At 37.4% G+C, this 19863-nt stretch overlaps 1 protein-coding gene across 1 annotated transcript in view; it reads right to left on the bottom strand.

Annotated features, from left to right (window-relative positions):
* ITPR2 (inositol 1,4,5-trisphosphate receptor type 2) overlaps positions 1 to 19863 on the bottom strand; it is a 529852-nt gene that overhangs the window by 486697 nt on the left and 23292 nt on the right. The window contains exon 2 of the mRNA XM_021092919.2: positions 1182 to 1252. Coding sequence (XP_020948578.2) covers positions 1182 to 1252 — 71 coding nt within the window. The remainder of the gene's footprint in view (positions 1 to 1181; positions 1253 to 19863) is intronic.

The following is a 19863-nucleotide window of genomic DNA, read 5'->3' as shown; positions in this document are numbered from 1 at the left end:
ATTCCAGTGACCAGTTTCACTCAAAGCACACTGACCGAGATTGTCACTCTCTCTGCCAGATTGTATAAGTGTAGTAAAAATGCGATGTTTAGGATATTCTTATAATAAGAATTATGGAGAAAGGGTCTATCACCGAAAGGGAAACCTGTACCAAACATTAAACATTTCCCTCCCCCAGGGCAGGGAAAGCACATCCTGACGTGGGTCTGGGGATCGAGGGAATCCCTTCAGCTCTCCAGATCTGTATCCCTCATCCTAGCTGCTTTTCACCATTGTGCTGAGAAATGCTTACATGGTGTGGTCAAAATGAATGATGTTTTCAAATTGTTATTATTACAAAACACACAAACTATGAAACTGATTTGCACAAGCTCTTAATTGCTGGGAGCTTTTTGTTTGTTTGTTTGTTTGTTTTTATGGCCACCCCCATGGCATATGGAAGTTCCTGAGCCAGGGCAACCTACACAGGCAGTGACGGATCTTTTAACCCATTACGCCCAAGTGGGGATTGGACCCGAGCCTCTGAAGCCATCAGTGAGATTCTTAACCCATTGTTCCACAGTGGGAACTTCTCTTAATTACTGGTTTTAATTGTCTATGATTCTCTGCAAATTCTCTTTATCCTTCTCTCATATCAGTCAGATTATAATCAGTCTCCTACTACGAACAATTGCTCAGTTGACATTATGAAGCCATCTCTAAAATTATATCTAGAAAGGAGTTCTTAGACAATTGTTAGTTACCATACACCAGCCAAAATGATATTTTAAAAGCTAAGCAAACACATCCCTGTCACCATCCTGGAGATTTTACAAAGATAAATTAAAGAGCTGATAATGAAACACTAACATTTACAGCATAGCTGTCACAGTAAAATATAAATACATGTCATTCAGCTGTATTTATGGGTTTGAAAGTGGTCTCTCAGAGTTAACTACCAAGATTTCCTTCAACACACAGGCTATTGTCCCGCAAAACAAAATGTGAAACTATCCTTTTACTATCAATCCTTCAAAGTACAAAAGAAGAAAAATGATGGGGAAATTTTTGAAAGAATTTTCAGTGGATATATTTCTATTGAAAGCTTTACACTGAATAAAGTTCTGACATTAGTGATATTAAGACCCCAAAATAACCCCCCACTTAAGTCACATAATATGAAATATATATTGATGTCTTACCTCGGAACTTCTTGGGAGGGTTGGCGAGGTCCCCCGCCTCCGGGTGCACCACACATCTGTCATCCACTAGCCTGGAAGGAAAAGCACGACCACGTTAATGACATCATCACATTCACAGAGCACAGACTGCACAAATATTTACAAAAAGTTTTAATAGCATCCTTCACTCAGAAATGTTTTAACAGTCATGGATCTATAAAAAAAATTTTTAGTCATAGAGGCATTAATTAAAGCAGGGTGTACAAAATCCAAAATTAAGAAATGATCTATGCCACACATTTTATTACTTTTACTTTTTTACTGCAGTTGATTTACATTGTTGTGTCACTTTCTGCCGCACAATATAATGACCCCGTCATACATACACACACACACACATATACATACTTACATATATATACATATATATACACATTATTTTTTCTCACACTATCTCCCATCATAAGAAACACTGTTAATTGGTAGGAAACTGGTTAGAGAAATCATTATATAGACAAACCGTAGAACACCATAGAGCTATTTTAAGTTCTGCTTTTTAAATGCCACAGACACCAAAACATTGACAGTGGTCAGACTGCCCACAGTTTTATGTTCTTGTGTGTGTGCATCTATGTTTCATTTTGTTTTGTTTTTATAAGGAATGTGTAAGCTTATGAGATCACAGTCACCACACAGTGGGGGTGAAGACTCATCCTGTGTTCAATCCTGGCTTGGCCACTTCCCAGCTGGGTGACTTTGAGCCTCCTTTGTTTTTTTTACAGCTGCACCCGAGGCATACAGAAGTTCCCAAGCCAGGGACTGAATCCCAGCCACTGCCATGACCTATGCTGCACCTGCAGGAACACTGGATCCTTTAACCCACTGTGCCAGGCAAGGGATGGAAACCATACCTCTGCAGCAGCCTGAGCCACCACAGTCAGATTCTTAACCCACTGTACCACAGCAGGAACTCCTGAGCCTCCTTCTTCACACCTGCAGAACAAGGATGAGGGTGTCTACCTCACAGCATTGCTATGAGGATTAGATGACTTAATATCTGTAAAGTAACTAGTACAGTTTCTGGTGGAGAGTAAGACTTTCAAGAAGTATTTAACAGATAAATAAAATCAGGGACTTTGCCTGCCTTATTCCTCACCATCCTGGCTGCCTCTAGAAGGGATTCTGATACATGGAGGGTACTCAACAAACATTTACCCAATGAATAAAGTGCCTGTGTAGTTACAAAAACATGTTTAACCCCTACTGAAATATTTACAAGAAGCCACAACTTCTAGGACAACTCTGAGAGAAGCTGAATCTCTGACCTTGGAGCCAGGAGACATGAATATCCTGCTCAAAGAGGAATATCTAACCTCCAAAGATTCACTAATGTTCATTTTCTCCACTGACTAAGTGATGGGAGTTAACTGGGATTTTCTCCAGAATATTGTAAGAATACACATGATGGACAACAGACTTGCGGCTGCCAAGTGGGAGGGAGAGGGGTGGGATGGAATGGGAGTTTGGGGGTGGTAGATGCAAACTATTACATTTACAATGGATAAGCAATGCAGTCCTGCTGTATAGCACAGGGAACTATATCCAATCACTTGTGATAGAACATGATTGAAGGTAATATAAGAAAAAGAATGTATATACATATATGTATGACTGGGTCAATTTGCTATACAGCAAAAAACAGTACAACATTGTAAATCAACTATACTTTAATTTAAAAAAATTTTTAGGAGTTCCCGTCGTGGCACAGTGGTTAACGAATCTGACTAGGAACCATGAGGTTGCGGGTTCGATCCCTCGCCTTGCTCAGTGGGTCGACGATCCAGCGTCCAGCGTTGCCATGAGCCGTGGTGTAGGTCGCAGATGCGGCTCAGATCGTGCGTTGCTGTGGCTCTGGCATAGGCCGGCGGCTACAGCTCCGATTAGATCCCTAGCCTGGGAATCTCCATATGCCGCGGGAGCGGCCCTAGAAAAGGCAAAAAGAAAAAAAAAATTTAAAGAATGTATATGAATTGGCTCCAAATTCATGAATTGATCTGAAGAGAGATGCCCAAGTTGCAACTTTGTTTTTTTGGGGAGAAAAAAAATAGTAACCAGACTCACTAGTACACATCAACTTCAAGTAAACCCCAATTTGTGATCAACTGCCCCCTTGAACCAGGATGATTAACCAAGTCAAAATGAAATTTTGGTTCTTGGTTTATCTGGTTACAAAAGAAGACACTTCCAAAATCACTGGATTTTTCTACAAGATCTAATTTCCACAAAGCAAAATGCTAACCTGGTCAAGCAATATGGTTCTTTATTTGATTTATTTAATATACTTCATTCATACTGGTTACTAAAATGTGGTTTTATAAGAGTTGCCAAGCATGCAAAAAATTCCTTTTAAGAGTCTTCAAAATTGTTTTCTTAGAAACAGGAAGTCACATTGGGTCAAGAGAAAGCAAACCCAAACCTCCACAATATCCAACCTTAGGCTGTAACATTGAACGTGAAAGGCTCAGAGTCCAGAGAATGTCCCAACATAATATTTTTTAAAAATTTTAAATGCTGTGAGGGAAAGGTCAGCTTTTCCAATTAGTTAAGACATGTTAAGAATTCAAAACATGATGATCAAAAAATATAGTCTCATTTAGAGCACATAAAATTATATACAAGATGGCATTGACATTTTATTTATTCTTTGTGCCTGCCCATTCCCACAGAAATACAGGCACCCCTAGAAGGCCCTTAAGAGTCCTCACCTGCACAAGCTAGCCACCAAGAGGAATGGGAAAAACTAAAGCCATGTGCATTTATGTAAACACTTATGCCTATCCTCAGTTAGCTGATAGCCCAGATAAAAACATAATAATTAAGCGTGATTTCAGTTCTAAGAATTTGTCTTATCCCTTATAAACAAAGGTCTGTGAAAATTACACAGAAAGTCATCTCATCGTGCAGACTTAAAGAACTGGAACTGAGTTTGTCAAGAATGGAAGAAAGAGAAGGTTGGGATAGAAAGGGTGGCCAAAGAAACAAGGAGTGGGAACCTGTTAGAAAGACATATACGATCATTGATATTAAAAGTTTTTTTTTTTTTTTGGTACACATTCTATTTTCTCACATTATCATGCTCCATCAACTGGGTCACCATGCAGTACAGTAGAAAGAAAAAATTGTATTGGGGAAATAACAATTAAAAAAATAATAAATAAATAAGTTTTGTTTGGTTTTTGTCTTTTTAGGGCTGCATCCACAGCAGATGGAGGTTCCTAGGCTAGGGGTCAAATCAACCTACATCACAGCCACAGCAACATGGGATCCAAGCCATGTCTGCGACCTACACCACAGCTCACGGCAACTCCAGATCCTTAACCCACTGAGCAAGGCCAGGGATCAAACCCATGTCCTCACAGGTAATAGTTGGGTTCATTAAGCACTGAGCCATGATGGGAACTCTTGATGTTAAAAGCTAAATAGGATTTTAATGGTAATTGTGAGCACAACTTTCATAGTCTCTGCAAAGCCTATTTTTGAATACCTCTAGGGCCAGAGTATTCACCCCTTACCATCTTTCTGACAGTAAAATGTTAGAAATGTGTTTTATGTGTGGTTTTCCCGTCATAGTACTTATCATATTTTCTTATAACTGCTTGGTTAATTGTCTAATGTTCCAATAAGCCTTAACTCCATGAAGTCAAGACCTGAACCCATCTTGTTTACTATTATATCCTTGGCATCTGCTGGAATGAATCTGATAGTAGACACTAAATAAATATTTGTTAAATAAGTAAATGAGTCAATGAATAAATGAGACTTGCTTCCCAAATAATTTTCCCTTTTTGGTCCCAGTTCTTTCCTCTGGAACTACATGGACTAAGTTTTCTTTTTCTTTGATGAACAAAACTATTTCTCTCCAGTTCTTCCTCATATGGATATTTACTAAGGTCCTTTCATACACCCAAGTGTCAACATCCCCCTCCAATGTGACCCTAGGGACCATCCACATGAGGTCAGATGTGCCACCAATAAGTACCGAGACAGGGGACTCTTACCTCCTTCTTTCTGATACTAAGCTTACACTTAACACATCCTAAGATTATAGCAGCTTCCAAGGCAGTCAAGCCTACCTCTGACTTTCATTGGGCTTTTACAGCTAAACAATCCTAGGTCCTTTTCAAGTGTCCTACAGATAAGTCAGGCTTTCCCATTCAACATGAGGGCAGTTAATTTTACAACCTAAGAACAAGAATTTATAATTGAATAGGGACAAATAAAAAGATCACCCTTTGGCCTATGAGCAGAAATCATCTGAAAACCATCTATTCTGTCCCTAAGTCATTTAAAGATTCTCTCATGATTACTGCCCCTTTTTCTCACTCATAGACAGTGTTTCCCAAATTTGGCTCATTGACTGAACAATATACATGAGGTAAAAATAACAAAAACAACAACAACAATGTTTCTTTGGTCCAGAGCTAACAAACCAAAATTTCTAGGGATGAGATCTAAGAATTTGTATTTTTTTTTAATTTTACAAGTTGTATTTTATTGCCTTTTATGATATTGTCCAGTTTTGCATCTAAGTTAGCAATCTTATTCAAATAGCCCTCTATTAAAAATGTTTTTTTCTTTAATGATTTTTGTTTTTTCCATTATAGTTGGTTTACAGTGTTCTGTCAGTTTCTACTGTATAGCAAAGTGATCCAACCACACACCACACACACACACATTCTTTTTCTCACATTATCCTCCACCATGCTCCATCACAAGTGACTAGATATAGTTCCCAGTGCTATACAGCAGGATCTCATTGCTTAACTATTCCAAAGGCAACTGCTTTCATCTGTTAAGCCCAGATTCCCAGTCCATCCCACTCCCACTCCCTTCCCCTCCCCCTCGGGCTCTCTAACATTTCTTGAATGGATTAGGAGTACCCACACTCCCACAGTACATGAGGCTATCCACTCTCAAAAGAATTTCTCACACTCCATCAAGTTTCTTATTTATGCATATTTCACTAGCACTATAAAATATATATCCCGAGAGAGTCAGCCCATTTCTGTTCTGCTCAATAGTCCAAATCTAAGTGTTAGTCCTCAAATAGGAAGATGCTGAATGATTATTAATTGAGTGAATGACTGAGTCACTTTTGGGATAACAGTAAAGCAATAGTATTATGTTGATAGGTCACATAAACCATAAAAAAAATTGCTGAAACTAACAAATGGTTACCTAAAAGCAGATGGAAGAAAGGATAGGATGTGTCTCAGAAAATTATCAAAAATGTCAAAACCTTCTTAGGGCCAAGACAGCCTACTCTAAATACTATCTTATATAGCATCTTCCAACCCAATATATCAGAGCACTTTTTAATGGGCTACATTTATTTTCTCCTGTCTGAATCAGCAAGTATGCCAAACAAGCAATTTATAGCAACAACCTAAATAAATTTCACAATCCGCCACTTAATCTCAATGAACATAAAATCTGTTATCCTTCATACCTATCTTCTCGTCATAAGGTCATAACTATAGGTTATCTGTTCATTGTAATTAATAAAAAAAATCATTCAACCATTAGACCTCCCAGAGTTCCCACTGTGGCATAGCAGGTTAAGGATTCCATGTGGCTGCAGCTGGGGCATAGGTCACAGCTGCAGCTCAGGTCGCAGCTGCAGCTCAGATTCAATCCTTGGCCCAGGAACTAACATAGGCCACTGATGCAGCCAAAACAAACAAACAAACAATTAGACCTTCCAAAGTATCTATAAAGAGACTTCATTAGCTACTTTGAATGATTTTATAGATAAATATGAATCAAAAATATATGTGAATCAAATTTTAACTGGAGAGATTTGCCTCCTTGACAAATCTTGCACATGTGCATCTGGAGATACATACCACAGTGTTTGAGGCAGCACTGTTCATGATAGCAAGCTCCAGAAAAACCCAAAAGTCCATCAGTAAGAGTAGCATGGACAAATAAATTATGACAAATGAATAATTTCATACAAAACATAACTTTTTAAAAGTGAATAAATTACAACAACATTGAAAATTTCAAAGACCTAAAGTTGAGCTAAAAACAAGCAAGTCCCAAGTGTTAGATAATTCCATTTATACTGAAGGCATGACTAGGCAAAACTAAATACCATATATTGTAAGAATACGCATGGATGGCAAATAAATTATTATATAAAAATACATGGCTATCAGGTTTTTAAATAGCTTTCCAAAAGAAAGCAAATTACCCTTTGGTCTCTCGTCCCTTATTAGTCTATCAACCGCAAAGAAAATGCCACAAAAATAGGTAAAATAGGGAATTACGTCATGGCTCAGCAGTAATGAACCCAACTAGGATCCGTGAGGATGCAGGTTTGATGCCTGGCCTTGCTCAGTGGGTTAAGGATCCGGCATTGCCACGAGCCGTGGTGTAGGTCACAGACGTGGCTCAGACCTTGCATTGCTGCGGCTATAGTGTAGGCCGGCAGCTGTAGCTCTGATTTGACCCCTAGTCTGGGAACTTCCATATACCACAGGTGTGGCCCTAAAGAGACAAAAAAAAAAAAAAAAAAAGTAAAATAAGTTAGTCATATATTTTTCCTGATGAAGCCATAAATGGTATTTCTACCTTGAATACTTTTGAAAATGTGTTATTTTCTGATATTCACCTACCACCTATATGTGATATTTGTACAATTAAGTGGCATAGTTCATTTCTAAAACAATGACTATAAAGCTATATTTAAACAAAATGAATTTGAGGGGAAAGAGAAGGTGGGAGTCCACAATGGACACTATTAAAAACTATTAGCAAGAAAGGGGGCTGATATTGTGGCTAGATTCATAAGTATGGCAGAGCTGCCTTTATTTTATTTATTTATTTTTTGGCTTTTTTCTTTTTTTTTTAGGACATGGCATATGGAGGTTCCCAGGCTAGGGGTCTAAACGGAGCTCCAGCTGCAGGCCTACACTACAGCCACAGCAATGCCAGATCCAAGCCATGTCTGTGACCTACGCCACAGCTCATGGCAATGCCAGATCCTTAACCCACTGAGCGAGGCCAGGCATCGAACCCGCAACCTCATGGTTCCTAGTCGGATTCGTTTCCACTGCGCCATGACAGGAACTCCAGAACTGCCTTTAAAGCACTTTCAGAACTCTGTCAAAAATAACTTTATCCCTAACTCTGGGATTTTCACTGCGCTGGCCATATTTCTCCCTGAGCTGCAATCTTCTGACTTCTTAGCAAAACGGTCCCTCCACCCCACACGATGCACCAGCCACCTTCACCACAGCCCCCACAGCCCTGGCGCATCAGTCAACCCCTTCCCTCACCTTCACTTGGAAGGAGTACTAGAACAGAATCTTAAAAATTGAGCTCTAATCCTTGTTCTGCCACTCTATAACCAGCTGTGTTTACGCTAGCCACTTAACCTCTCTGTGCCTCACTTTCTAAATGGGACAGCTGTGATCTCACAAATTCCTTCTATTTCTGTGGTTTTCTCATTTCTCTGATTTTGTTTTGTAATTAAAGCTGGCTTGGGCTAGCTTTCAGTAGCCAGCTCCGACTTTATAGTATTTTATACACTGTAGTTGGAAGGTTTAACTGTTTAGAATCACTTCTTTTCAGTTTATGTGTTATTTCATCATTCCAAAAAAAATACTAGTTTGTGATTTTTGTTCCATTCATTTACCATTGTCTTAAAACATAGTATTTTAACATCTTAAGGTCTTATCCATCAGAAATATGAACTTTTTTTTTTTTTTTTTTTTCTTACCAATACTCAAGTTGCCTAAGTAGGATGCCAACCTCAAGGCCTGCAGGTTCTTGTTGGTAAAGCCAATTAATCTGTCTCATAATTCGGAGTAACTTAACAAGAAATACTAGGTTCTAGAAATGTCTGGTTCTATACCTTAGATCTGATACGTCCTGTGAATACACCCCTACACAGGGCCTTAAACAATTCTAATCACACAAAGAGGGAAGTAATTTCATTGCAAGACTTTCTGCCAAAAAGTGTTCTGACTTATAAATGCAAAACAGATGCAACATAGAAAATTCACTCATAGCTGTACTCATATTTTGCCTATGATGACAAGTTAAGTTAAATTCACTTTTGCCATTTGAAATGTGAGGTTTTTAAAAGTGAAACCAATCATGTTTAACTTTATCTTCTCTTTTCAGATTTCTTATTTCAATAACATTTTTACTAACACAAACATTTTAAGCTTTACTACTAAAAGCACACTTAGGAGTTCCTTTGTGGTGCACAGGGTTAAGGATCCAGCTTTGTCACTGCAGCGGCTTGGGTTGCTTCTGTGGCAAGGTTCGACCCCTGACCCAGGAACTTCCACATGCTGCAGGCATTGCCAAACAAAACAAAACAAAACAAAACAAAACCCATTTAATTCCATGTGTAACTTTTACAATCATGCACAAGTTTGTTGCTGATAATATTTCTAAAATCGTTTCCTTCCAAAGTTAAAATTGTGCTTACTCTTAGGTATTTAAAATGTTTCCAGTTGTTCTTCCATGAAAGATAAAATTAATCTAAACCACATAGAAATTACAGCATAAACACTCAATTTTGAAGTACTACTACTTGGAAACTACTACAAACACTAAATGAATCCTTATGCTTAAATTATTTGATCAGTACTATCGCCTAGACCAAAGGACTCAAAAACTTTTTGAAAAAATAGGTATCATGAGACTCACAAAGGGAATGATGTTGTTCACATACTAACTTTTTTTTTTTTTTTTTTTAATCTTTTTGCCTGTTCTAGGGCTGCTCCCGCGGTACATGGAGGTTCCCAGGCTATGGGTCCAGCTGGAGCTGTAGCCACCGGCCTACGCCAGAGCCACAGCAATGCAAGATCCAAGCCACATCTGGGACCTATGCCACAGCTCACAGCAACGCCAGATCCTCAACCCACTGAGCAAGGGCAGGGATCGAACCTGCAACCTCATGGTTCCTAGTTGGATTCGTTAACCACTGCGCCACAACGGGAACTCTGATCACATACTAACTTTTTTAGAAATCAGGGCAAGAAGCCATGATTTTGTGAAACAATTATATTCAGAAAAAGGATGCCGGTGAAACTAGGGGGCGGGAGAGGGGGAACTAAAAGAGTTACACATCGCCTTTCAAAGAGAAGCATGTATATCTGACCATGACTTCAGAGACAATTTGCCTGTATGTTTTGAAAACTTAAAGTCTTAATCTAGCCAAAGAAAGCAATCTGACTTTTTCTTTTCAGATTTTCCTTCTCCATCTAATAACTTCCTTTCCTTGATCCTCTATAACCTGCCGGCACAATCTCTCTGAATCCAATACAATTGCAAGTCAGTATGTGCAGCATTTTGTTCCAGCTTGTCCATTACTGTTCTCACAAAAGCCAAAGCATTTGCCAAGTGCCTTTCTCAGGATATGAAAGGGCATCTACCAGTGGAGATCAATTATTTGTGATGGCAAAGGTGACCTTTACTATTATCAGTTCTCAATCATCAATAAGGAACAGCCCCTGTGTCCATCAACCGGCACTGGTTAGTGCCCTGCAGTATTTCCACACAGTGGATGGATACTTAAAAAAAATATGAGCAGGCTCTCTATGACTGATATGGAGAGATCCCCAGAATATACTGCAGGGTGAAAACGGCAAGTTACAAAAGTAAGTTTAGTAGCGAAGGGGAAAAGAAAATCTATGACTATTTATGCATCTCTGGAGAATACAAAAGACTGAATCATCAGTGGCTTGTGCAGAGGCGAACTGGGTGGTTGGGATAGAGGAGTGAGAGGGAGGATTTCATGGAACATCCTCTTGCACTTTTTGAAGCTGAAACTATGAGAATGGATTACCTATTCAAAAAAAAAAATAAGTGTATGTGATATTTCTCAAACATCTGCAGAAAGCTAGAAAATCACTGGCACTGTACAAGGAACTTACTAGGCAAAGTTCAAGGCCAGATGTTTACTACTACCATACTGTCACTCTTATCTGAGATTTTGCCACCTGGTTGGCACCAACTTAAAAGTGTTCTAAGCGAAAAGGTTATAAAATGGGAAATTTACCTAGTGACACTTTCTTATTGCTGCTCCTCTCCCACCCTAGGTTTCTACCTGCTTTTGGTCACTCTCTCACACTTTCTTACATTTCATCCAGAGTTTATACTAGTTATACTGAAGATTAAATTCAAGAAATATGCAAGTTTCTGTTGTGGCTCAGTGGTAACAAACCCAATTAGTATCTATGAGGGCACAGGTTCAATCCCTGGCCTCACTCAGTGGGTTAAGGATGTGGCGTTGCCATGAGCTGCAGTGTAGGTCACAGATGCAGCTCAGATCTGATGTTGCTGTGGCATAGGCCAGCAGCTGCAGCTCTGATTCCACTCCTAGTATGGGAGCATCCATATGCAGGTGCAGCCCTAAAAAAAAAAAAAAAAAAAAAAAAAAAATCAAGAAGTATGAGCTCAAATATTCTTAAAATTACTATTAAGACAGTGCAATAAACTGCTTATGCATGCATAAGCAAAAAAGAATAACAAATGGATGTTAGTTACTGACTAAAAAACATAAGTATTATGCATGTGTAAGGACATTAAAGACAATTTCTTTAAAGGAGCAAAGAATAAGAACCCATCAAAATCAGACAGATTTTATAAAGAATTTCTATAGATGAAAAATAATTATTCATCTTAAAAATAAATGGATAAATTTTTTAAAAATAATAATTATTCAATGAACTAGCTGGGTTTAAGACAGTAGATAGAACTACTAATAACCTAGAAAATAGATCTTAAGAAATTGCTCAAGGAGTTCCTGTCCTGGCTCAGTGGTAACAAACCCAACTAGTATCCATGAGGATGCAGGATTGATCCCTGGTCTTGCTCAATGGGTTAAGGATCTAATGTTGCCACGAGCTGCAGTGTAGGTTGCAGGCATGGCTCAGATCTGACGTTGCTGTGGCTGTGATGTAGGCCAGCAGCTACAGCTCCAATTTGATCCCTTGCCTGGCAATTTTCATATGCTGCAGGTGCAGCCCTAAAAGAAAAAAGAAAAAGGAAGGAAGGAAGAAAGGAAGGAGAGAGAGAGAGAGAGAGAAAGAAAGAAAGAAAGAAAGAAAGAAAGAAAGAAAGAAAGAAAGAAAGAAAGAAAAAGAAAGAAAGAAAAAGAAAAAAAGAAAGAAAGAAAGAAAGAAAGAAAGAAAGAAAGAAAGAAAGAAAGGAAGAAAGAAAGAAGTTACTGAAAATGAAACAATGGTCTTGACAGAGAAAATATGAAAGAGAGGTTAAGACATACAAAAGATAAGATGAAAAGGTAACCATGTAAGTACAACTTGAAGCCTGGAAGGAGAGAATAGAGAGATAGAAGAGAGGCAATATTTGAAGAGATGACAGTTGAGAATTGCCTAAATTAATGAAAAATATGAATCTACAGATAAAACACAACATATTGGGCTGCTAATTTCTCAGAGTCTAAAATACAAGCCAGAAGATATTGGAATCATTTCTTTGAATGCTGAGGGAAAATGTAATTGTAAAGTTGAAATTGTGTGCCCACCAAAATTAACTTTTAAGAGCAGGGTAATATCAAAGTACTTTTAGATAGATAAAAACTAAAATTTACCACTAATAGATTTTCACTAAAAAAAAAAAAAAAAAAAAAAAAAAAAAAAAAAAAAAAAAAACCTTATAGAATATACTTTGGGTAGAATAAAAATTATTTTAATAGAAAAATATTAGTTATGAGAATAAATAGAAAGGAAAACTGTTAAATATGGGAATAAACTTAAACACTGTTGATATAAAAGAATAATAATGACATGTGAGTTTTTGAAAATATAAAACTACATACAATTGCTATAGAAAACAGTATGAAGGTTCCCAAAACAACTAAAAATAGAACTACCATATGATCCAGCAATCCAACTCCTGGGCATATATCTGGAGAAAACTAAAATTTGAAAAGATACATGCACCACAATGTTCACAACAGTCAAGTCAAGGAAGAAACCAAATGTCCATCGACAAGAGAAGTGGATAAAGAAGATGTGGTCTAGATATACAATGTAGATATGATGCCATCTGCAGCAACATGGATGGGCTTAGAGAATATTATGAAGTAAGACTGAAAGGCAAATACCACATGATATCACTTGTATGTAGGATTTTTTAAAATGATACAAATAAACTCATTTACAAAACAGAAACAGACTCACAGACTTTGAAAAACAAAGGTATGGTTACCAAAGGGGAAGGTGGTAGGAAGAGATGGATTGGGGGTTTGGGAATGGCAAATGCACACTTTGTATCTGGAATGGATGATCAATGGGGAGCTGCTGCATAGCCCTGGGAAATCTACTCAATGTCCTGTGATAGCCTGTATGGGAATGGATATGTGCAGAGGTATGGCCAAATCACTTTGCTGTACAGAAGAAATTAACAACATTGTAAATCAACTATACTTCAGTAAAATTTTTTAAAAAGGAAGGAAGGGAGGGAGGGAGGAAGGAAGGAAAAGGAAAGAAAGAAAAAAGAAAAAGAAAGAAAGAAAGAAAGAAAAAAAGAAAGAAAGAAAAAGAAAGAAAGAAAGAGAAAGAAAGAAAGAAAGAAAGAAAGAAGGAAAGAAAGAAAGAAAGAAAGAAAGAAAGAAAGAAAGAAAGAAAGAAAGAAAGAAAGAAAGAAAGAAAGAAAAAGAAAGAAAGAAAGAAAGAGGGAAGGAAGGAAGGAAGGAAAAGAAAGAAAGAAGAAAGAAGGGAAGGAAGGAGGAAAAAAAGAAAGTATAACACTACATACCTGATCTTTGCGTATAAGAAGAAAGGGAGTAATCACAATTAAATGGTTTCATGGTTCTGAATTGCACAGGAATAAGTTAAAATATTGTTTACCTTTATATTTTGTTGAGTGTGCATAGTATAACTTTAAAAGAAGATACTGAAACAACAGAAATAGTACAGAAATACAAAACCAACAGAAAAGGATGAATGGAACAAGAGCAAAAATTCAAACAATCCAAAAAGAAGAGAGAAAAAAATCAGGGCAATCAGGAGTAATAGAAGGCACGAAATAAGAGGATAGAAATAAGTCAATAACGATCATAATAAATTTAATTTCTAACATCACTTCAAAGACAGATTTAAAAAAAAAAACAAAACAGATGCCCAGGCTGAATTAAAAAAAAAAAATCCAACCATATGCTATTTACAACAGTCATATCTATGACATAAAGACAGAAAAAGTCACACACAGCAAATAAATACCAATCAAAAGAAAGCTATGGGAATGGTGATAATATCAGAAAATAGACTTAAGACAAAAAAAAACATTATTTTGTACAAATAAGGCTATTATATAAAGAGAAGTGCTTCAGTCCTCTAAGAATATGTAACAATTTAAAATTTAAATGTAACAGCCTCAAATTACATAAAATAAAATATACAGAACTACAAGGAGAAATTAATAAAGATATTATCATATAGGGAGATTTCAACACACTTCTCAATTACTGATAAGGCAAACAGACAAAATGCTGTAAGGATATATGCTTTGAAACCCATAATTAAAAGCCTGATATAATGGGCATATATAAAACTTATAACTTCTTGTGGAAATATATAAAACTCAACAATTGGAGAAAATATTTTCTTTTGGGCATATATAGAACATTTATATCCGGTCCCTCAACTCTTTTCAGATGATAGAGTTTTCATATCCCTACTATATTTGTAAAATATAGCCTAAATGTACAAGGTTTTCAAAAATTCTCTTGGCTCATAATGCACCTCCGTTTAACTTAAAACTCCATACTCATCCAACCTCTAAAGAATTAGGTTCTCCTATTATCCCATCATATTTGATATGCATCCTTTCAAGCTATTATTTATTGTGTTATACATATAGTTCCATGTCTTCAATAAACAGTAAGCTCCTTGGAGATGGCAGCAATTTTTAAAATTTATTTTATCGAAGTATACCTGATTTACAATGGTGTGTGCATTTCTACTGTATAGCAAAGTGATTCAGTTATACATAAACACATATTCATTTTCATATTCCTTTCCATGATGGCTTACCATAGGATATTGAATATAATTCCCTGAGGTATGCAGTAGGACCTTGTTGCTTATCCATTCTATATATAATAGTTTGCATCTACTAATCTCAAACTCCCCGTACATCCCTCCCCCACTTCCTTCCCCCTTGGCAACCACAAGTGTTGTTCTTTATGCCTGTGAGTCTGTTTCTGTTTCATAGATAAGTTCACTTGCGTTATATTTTAGATGCCGCATACAAATGATATCATATGATATCTGTCTTTCTCTTTCTGTCTTACTTCACTTAGTATGATAATCTCTAGGTTCATCCATTTGGCAGAAGAATGTTTTTACATCTTCATATTTTCAATACCCAGCACAGTGACTGGCATGTAGTCAGTACATAAAAATAATTGTTGAATGAATGAACTTACACTTCAATGGCCCACAAAGGTAAAGAAAATAAATAGCAAAAGATAAAATAAGGTTGATTCATTCATTCAACAGTGATTCACTGAGTACTGACTATGAGCCAGGCCCTGTCCTAGTCACTGGAGAAAGAGCAGAATATGAAAACAGACCAAATCCAGAGCTAGCACCTTAACGTAAGGACCATTATTACATGCTACTACAAGTGCTTCCAAGCTTTAGGAATGGATTTTAGGGAGTCTGGAAGACCCTCAAATATGTATAAAATCTTATGCTTGTATATATTCATGGAAAGTTGCAAAATAAAATTTATTCTTAATTTCAAAGGGGCACATGACCCCTCATAAGATTAAAAAAACTATTAGAACATAAGCATACCTTAGGACTGAGATGTCTCAAAGTCCTCATGGAAATGCTCATATCTTAATCTTAGCATAATTTAGCTCAAAGAAGACACACAGCTCAACAGGCACTTTACAGAAATATTGTTCTCCTTTAAAATATATTAAGGGAGTTCCCATCGTAACTTGGTGGGTTAAGAAACCGGCACAGTGTCCATGAAGACACGGGTTCAATCCCTGGCCTTGCTCAGTGGGTTAAGGATCCGGCGTTGCTGCAAACTGAGGCATAGGTTGTGGAAGCGGCTCAGAGTCCACATTGCTGTGGCTGTGGTGTAGGCCAGCAGCTGCAGCTCCAATTCGACCCCTAGCCGGGGAACTTCCATACGCCATGGGCGCAGCCATAAAAAGAAAAAATAAGTAAATAAATAAAATACATTATGAGGCTAACTCCTTTCATAATTCCTTTTTCTACGGACACTAAACTAACAGCTAATTACTGGTTGCCTCAACTCCTAGGTAAGCTAGAGAGCATCTCAAATATTAGTGTTTCAATTAAGGGCTGTATGGAACAGAGGGTAAAATAGATTCTCTCCTCAAGATCACAGTCACATCTTCCTAGAAAGCTGTTTGTTTAAATTGATGGGAAGTCAAGGAATTATACTTTTTTTTTTTTTTTTGCTTTCTGGGGCCACACACTCGGCATATGGAAGTTCCCAGGCTAGGCTAGGGGTCTAACAGGAGCTACAACTGCCAGCAACCACCAGATCCGAACCACATCTTTGACCACAGCTCATAGCAACACCAGATCCTTAACCCACTGATCGAGGCCAGGGATCGAACACACAACCTCATGGTTCCTGGTTGGATTCATTTCCACTGTACCACAATGGGAATTCCTACATATCTTTTTAAAAGGATGATTTCCACCACCCCCACATTAAGTTTTAAAGGGCCCAGTTGACATATATTGCTATCATTCATAGCCAACTTTTTTTCTTTTCCCATAGCAACTTAATTTGAATTTGGAAGTTCCCATGTTGTAACTTAATACAACTGAAGAGCAATCAAGTTGCAACAAGCAAAAGTCATGGGGGAAATTACCTGCACAGAAGCTTCTCTTGATGTTATATGCCTCATCTTTAGAATTTTAAGTGAGAGGAAAATAATTTTACAAAGACAAACTCAAGAAAGGTATCCTCTTCTGCATTCTGCTCTTCATTTGAAGGGGTGGGAATATTCTGCCCTACTTTCTAATTCTTTTTATACACAGGCTATGTTTTACACTTGCACTGCCTGGACCCAAAAGGAAAGGTATATCCTTTAATCTACAAAATGGTTTTCTTCTAAACTGATAGTGATCAGATTCCTGTCTGGAAAAAAGAAAGAAGGAAGGAAGAGAAAGAGAGAAAGAGAGAGAGAGAGAGAGAAAGAAAGGGAAAGGAAGAAAAGAAAAACGGCAGGAACCAGGGTCACTGCTTTCCCTGTTCTTTAAAAAAACAAACAAAAACAAAACAAAACAAATCAAAAGGTCTTTGGGGATGTTTAAACAGAAGCTGATTCATTATAATTATTTTCTCACCAAAACTTTCTCTAAGAATGGGATCTGGTAACTTTCATTTTGGCTGCTCCTATTTCTGAGTTACCAAAAGCAGATTCCTTCTCAAGGCAAAATGACTCATTTCTCAGCCTCCCACCATCCTATGGAATGAAACTGAAGACCAAGTAATGAGTTTTTTTTTTTTTTCATCCTGCCCAAATAATTCACTGATTCACATTCACCATCACTCTTCTCTAAAAGATGCCCCCCTAGGGATCCACAGCATTTGACATTTTGGTAAGACTTTCCAAGTATTCTCTAAAATGGTATGGCTCTCATGCCCCCCCCCCCACCGAGAGATGAGAGAAAAACAATGTCACCAGCAGCCACTTTGTCCCATGAATATAACCAGCTGTAGTCTTTAGGCAACACATGCCCTCCTCAGCCCTCTATCTGTATCTGTTTCATTCTTTACTTTTACGAAGAGAAACTTTAAACAGATTTTAAGTAAGATTTATTCAAAATATTTTTCTTTAAACAGATTTTAAGTAAGATTTATTCAAAATATTTTTAACTCTCTTTTGGAGCAACTGTGTTTAGGATCCAGTCATCTCTCCACACTGATGATTTCAAACCAAGTTTCTAATCAAGAAGAAAAAGACAAATCCCCAGGGTTGCCCTATCTTATCGGACATCCCTGAAGAAACAAATGTAGATGTAGTAACATATTCAGTCTCTCCCACAAACCAATACAACTTCCAGCATTTTTGTTAAGTTTTTAGCTTTGCACATGAAGTCACAATACTGTTCATAACAACAAATTATACGGAAAAAAATACATCCATTAGGAGACACAATTCGGCAACTGTGCGTTGGTTCTGGATTGTACGCTAAGAAGGGCTTTGTCACTGGAAGGCCTCCTCCATGCAGATGCTGACATCTGCTGCCAGGAGAAGTAGGAATTATCCTAAATCATAAAGACTATAAAACCTTTACCATCTCACCTTGTCCTTGCTTTTGTCCTATCTGAAGAAGGTCCATGAAAGGCACATGATCGGCTCTGGACCAAGATTTAGTATTACCAGTAGAATCACCTCATTCCCTTTTTAAATTTTATTTTATTGAAGTATAGTTGATTTACAATGTTATATTAATTTCTGCTGTACAGCAAAGTGATTCAGTTACATACATATATACATTCTTTTTCATATTCTTTTCCACTGTGGTTTATCACAGGATATTGAATATAGTTCCCTATGCCATATAGAAAGACCTTGCTGTTCATCCATCCTATGTATAATAGTTTGCCTCTGCTAATCCCAAACTCCCTCACCCCTCCCTCTTGGCACCCACAGGTCTGTTCTCTCTGTCTATGAGTCTATTTCTCTTCCAGAGATATGTTCACTTGTTTCATATTTTAGATTCTGCATATAAGTAATATCATATGGTATTTGTCTTTCTGACTTCACTTAGTATGAACATCTCTAGGTCTATCCAAATTGCTGCAAATACCATTACTTCATTCTCTTATGGCTGTGTGGTATTCCATTGTCTATATGGACCACATCTTCTTCATTCATTCGTTGCCGATGGACATTTAGGTTGTTTCCATGTCTTGGCTGCTGTGAATAGTGTTGCGATGAACACAGACCCCATTCCTTTTTTAGTTTCCTCTCTCAAAGTAATTCTGTGGATAGTACTACAGTTAATGGTCTCCCACAATATTTATAGCTTCTTTGCCCAGATGAGTCTTATATTTCAATGTTAAATTAGTGAAATGACCTCTCTTCAGTTACGTGCTGAATTCAATATTCCAAATCACCGAATTCCCTCTGAATATAAAAAGGCCACACACAACAGACTTGTCACATCCCCAGTACCCATGCTAATTCTCACTTCTCAGCACACAGGGATGTCCAACCCTCCCTCCCTTTCACACATCAATCAAAAGCCCCTTCCCTGACTGTTCAAAATCTAAATTCCAAGAACTTGGCAGTACAAGGGTTGTTACTAAGCCAGACTCATAAGTATTCCATCCATGGCCTAAAGAATTGTTAAGTAGCTAAAGTTTTCTTTAAAGAGCTTGGAATTTAAAAACAGGAAAAGAAAGGATGTGATAGGAAATGCTTTATTTTCCCTCACTTAATGTTACATTTCCTTTAATTTATGAATATCTCGATTTAGACACATAACTGTGCTTTAGTATTCTACTCTTTAAACTTGCCTGAACAATGGAGTTCTTGTCCAGACTTTTTGTTAACAATCAACAAATCTTAAATCTATGTCTCATCTCCTCTCTCATGTTTCACAGTTAAAAAAAAAAAAGTAATCAGCTGGGCTACCTTAATGGCATT

This window comes from Sus scrofa, chromosome 5, assembly GCF_054392235.1.
Source record: "Sus scrofa isolate SSC_HxYL_T2T_F1_AM1 chromosome 5, Sscrofa_HxYL_maternal_Yorkshire_Landrace_v2.0, whole genome shotgun sequence".
NCBI classification, from domain to species: Eukaryota; Metazoa; Chordata; class Mammalia; order Artiodactyla; family Suidae; genus Sus; species Sus scrofa.
Note: the sequence above shows the minus strand (reverse complement) of the source record. Positions and strands in the feature narration are given on the sequence as shown.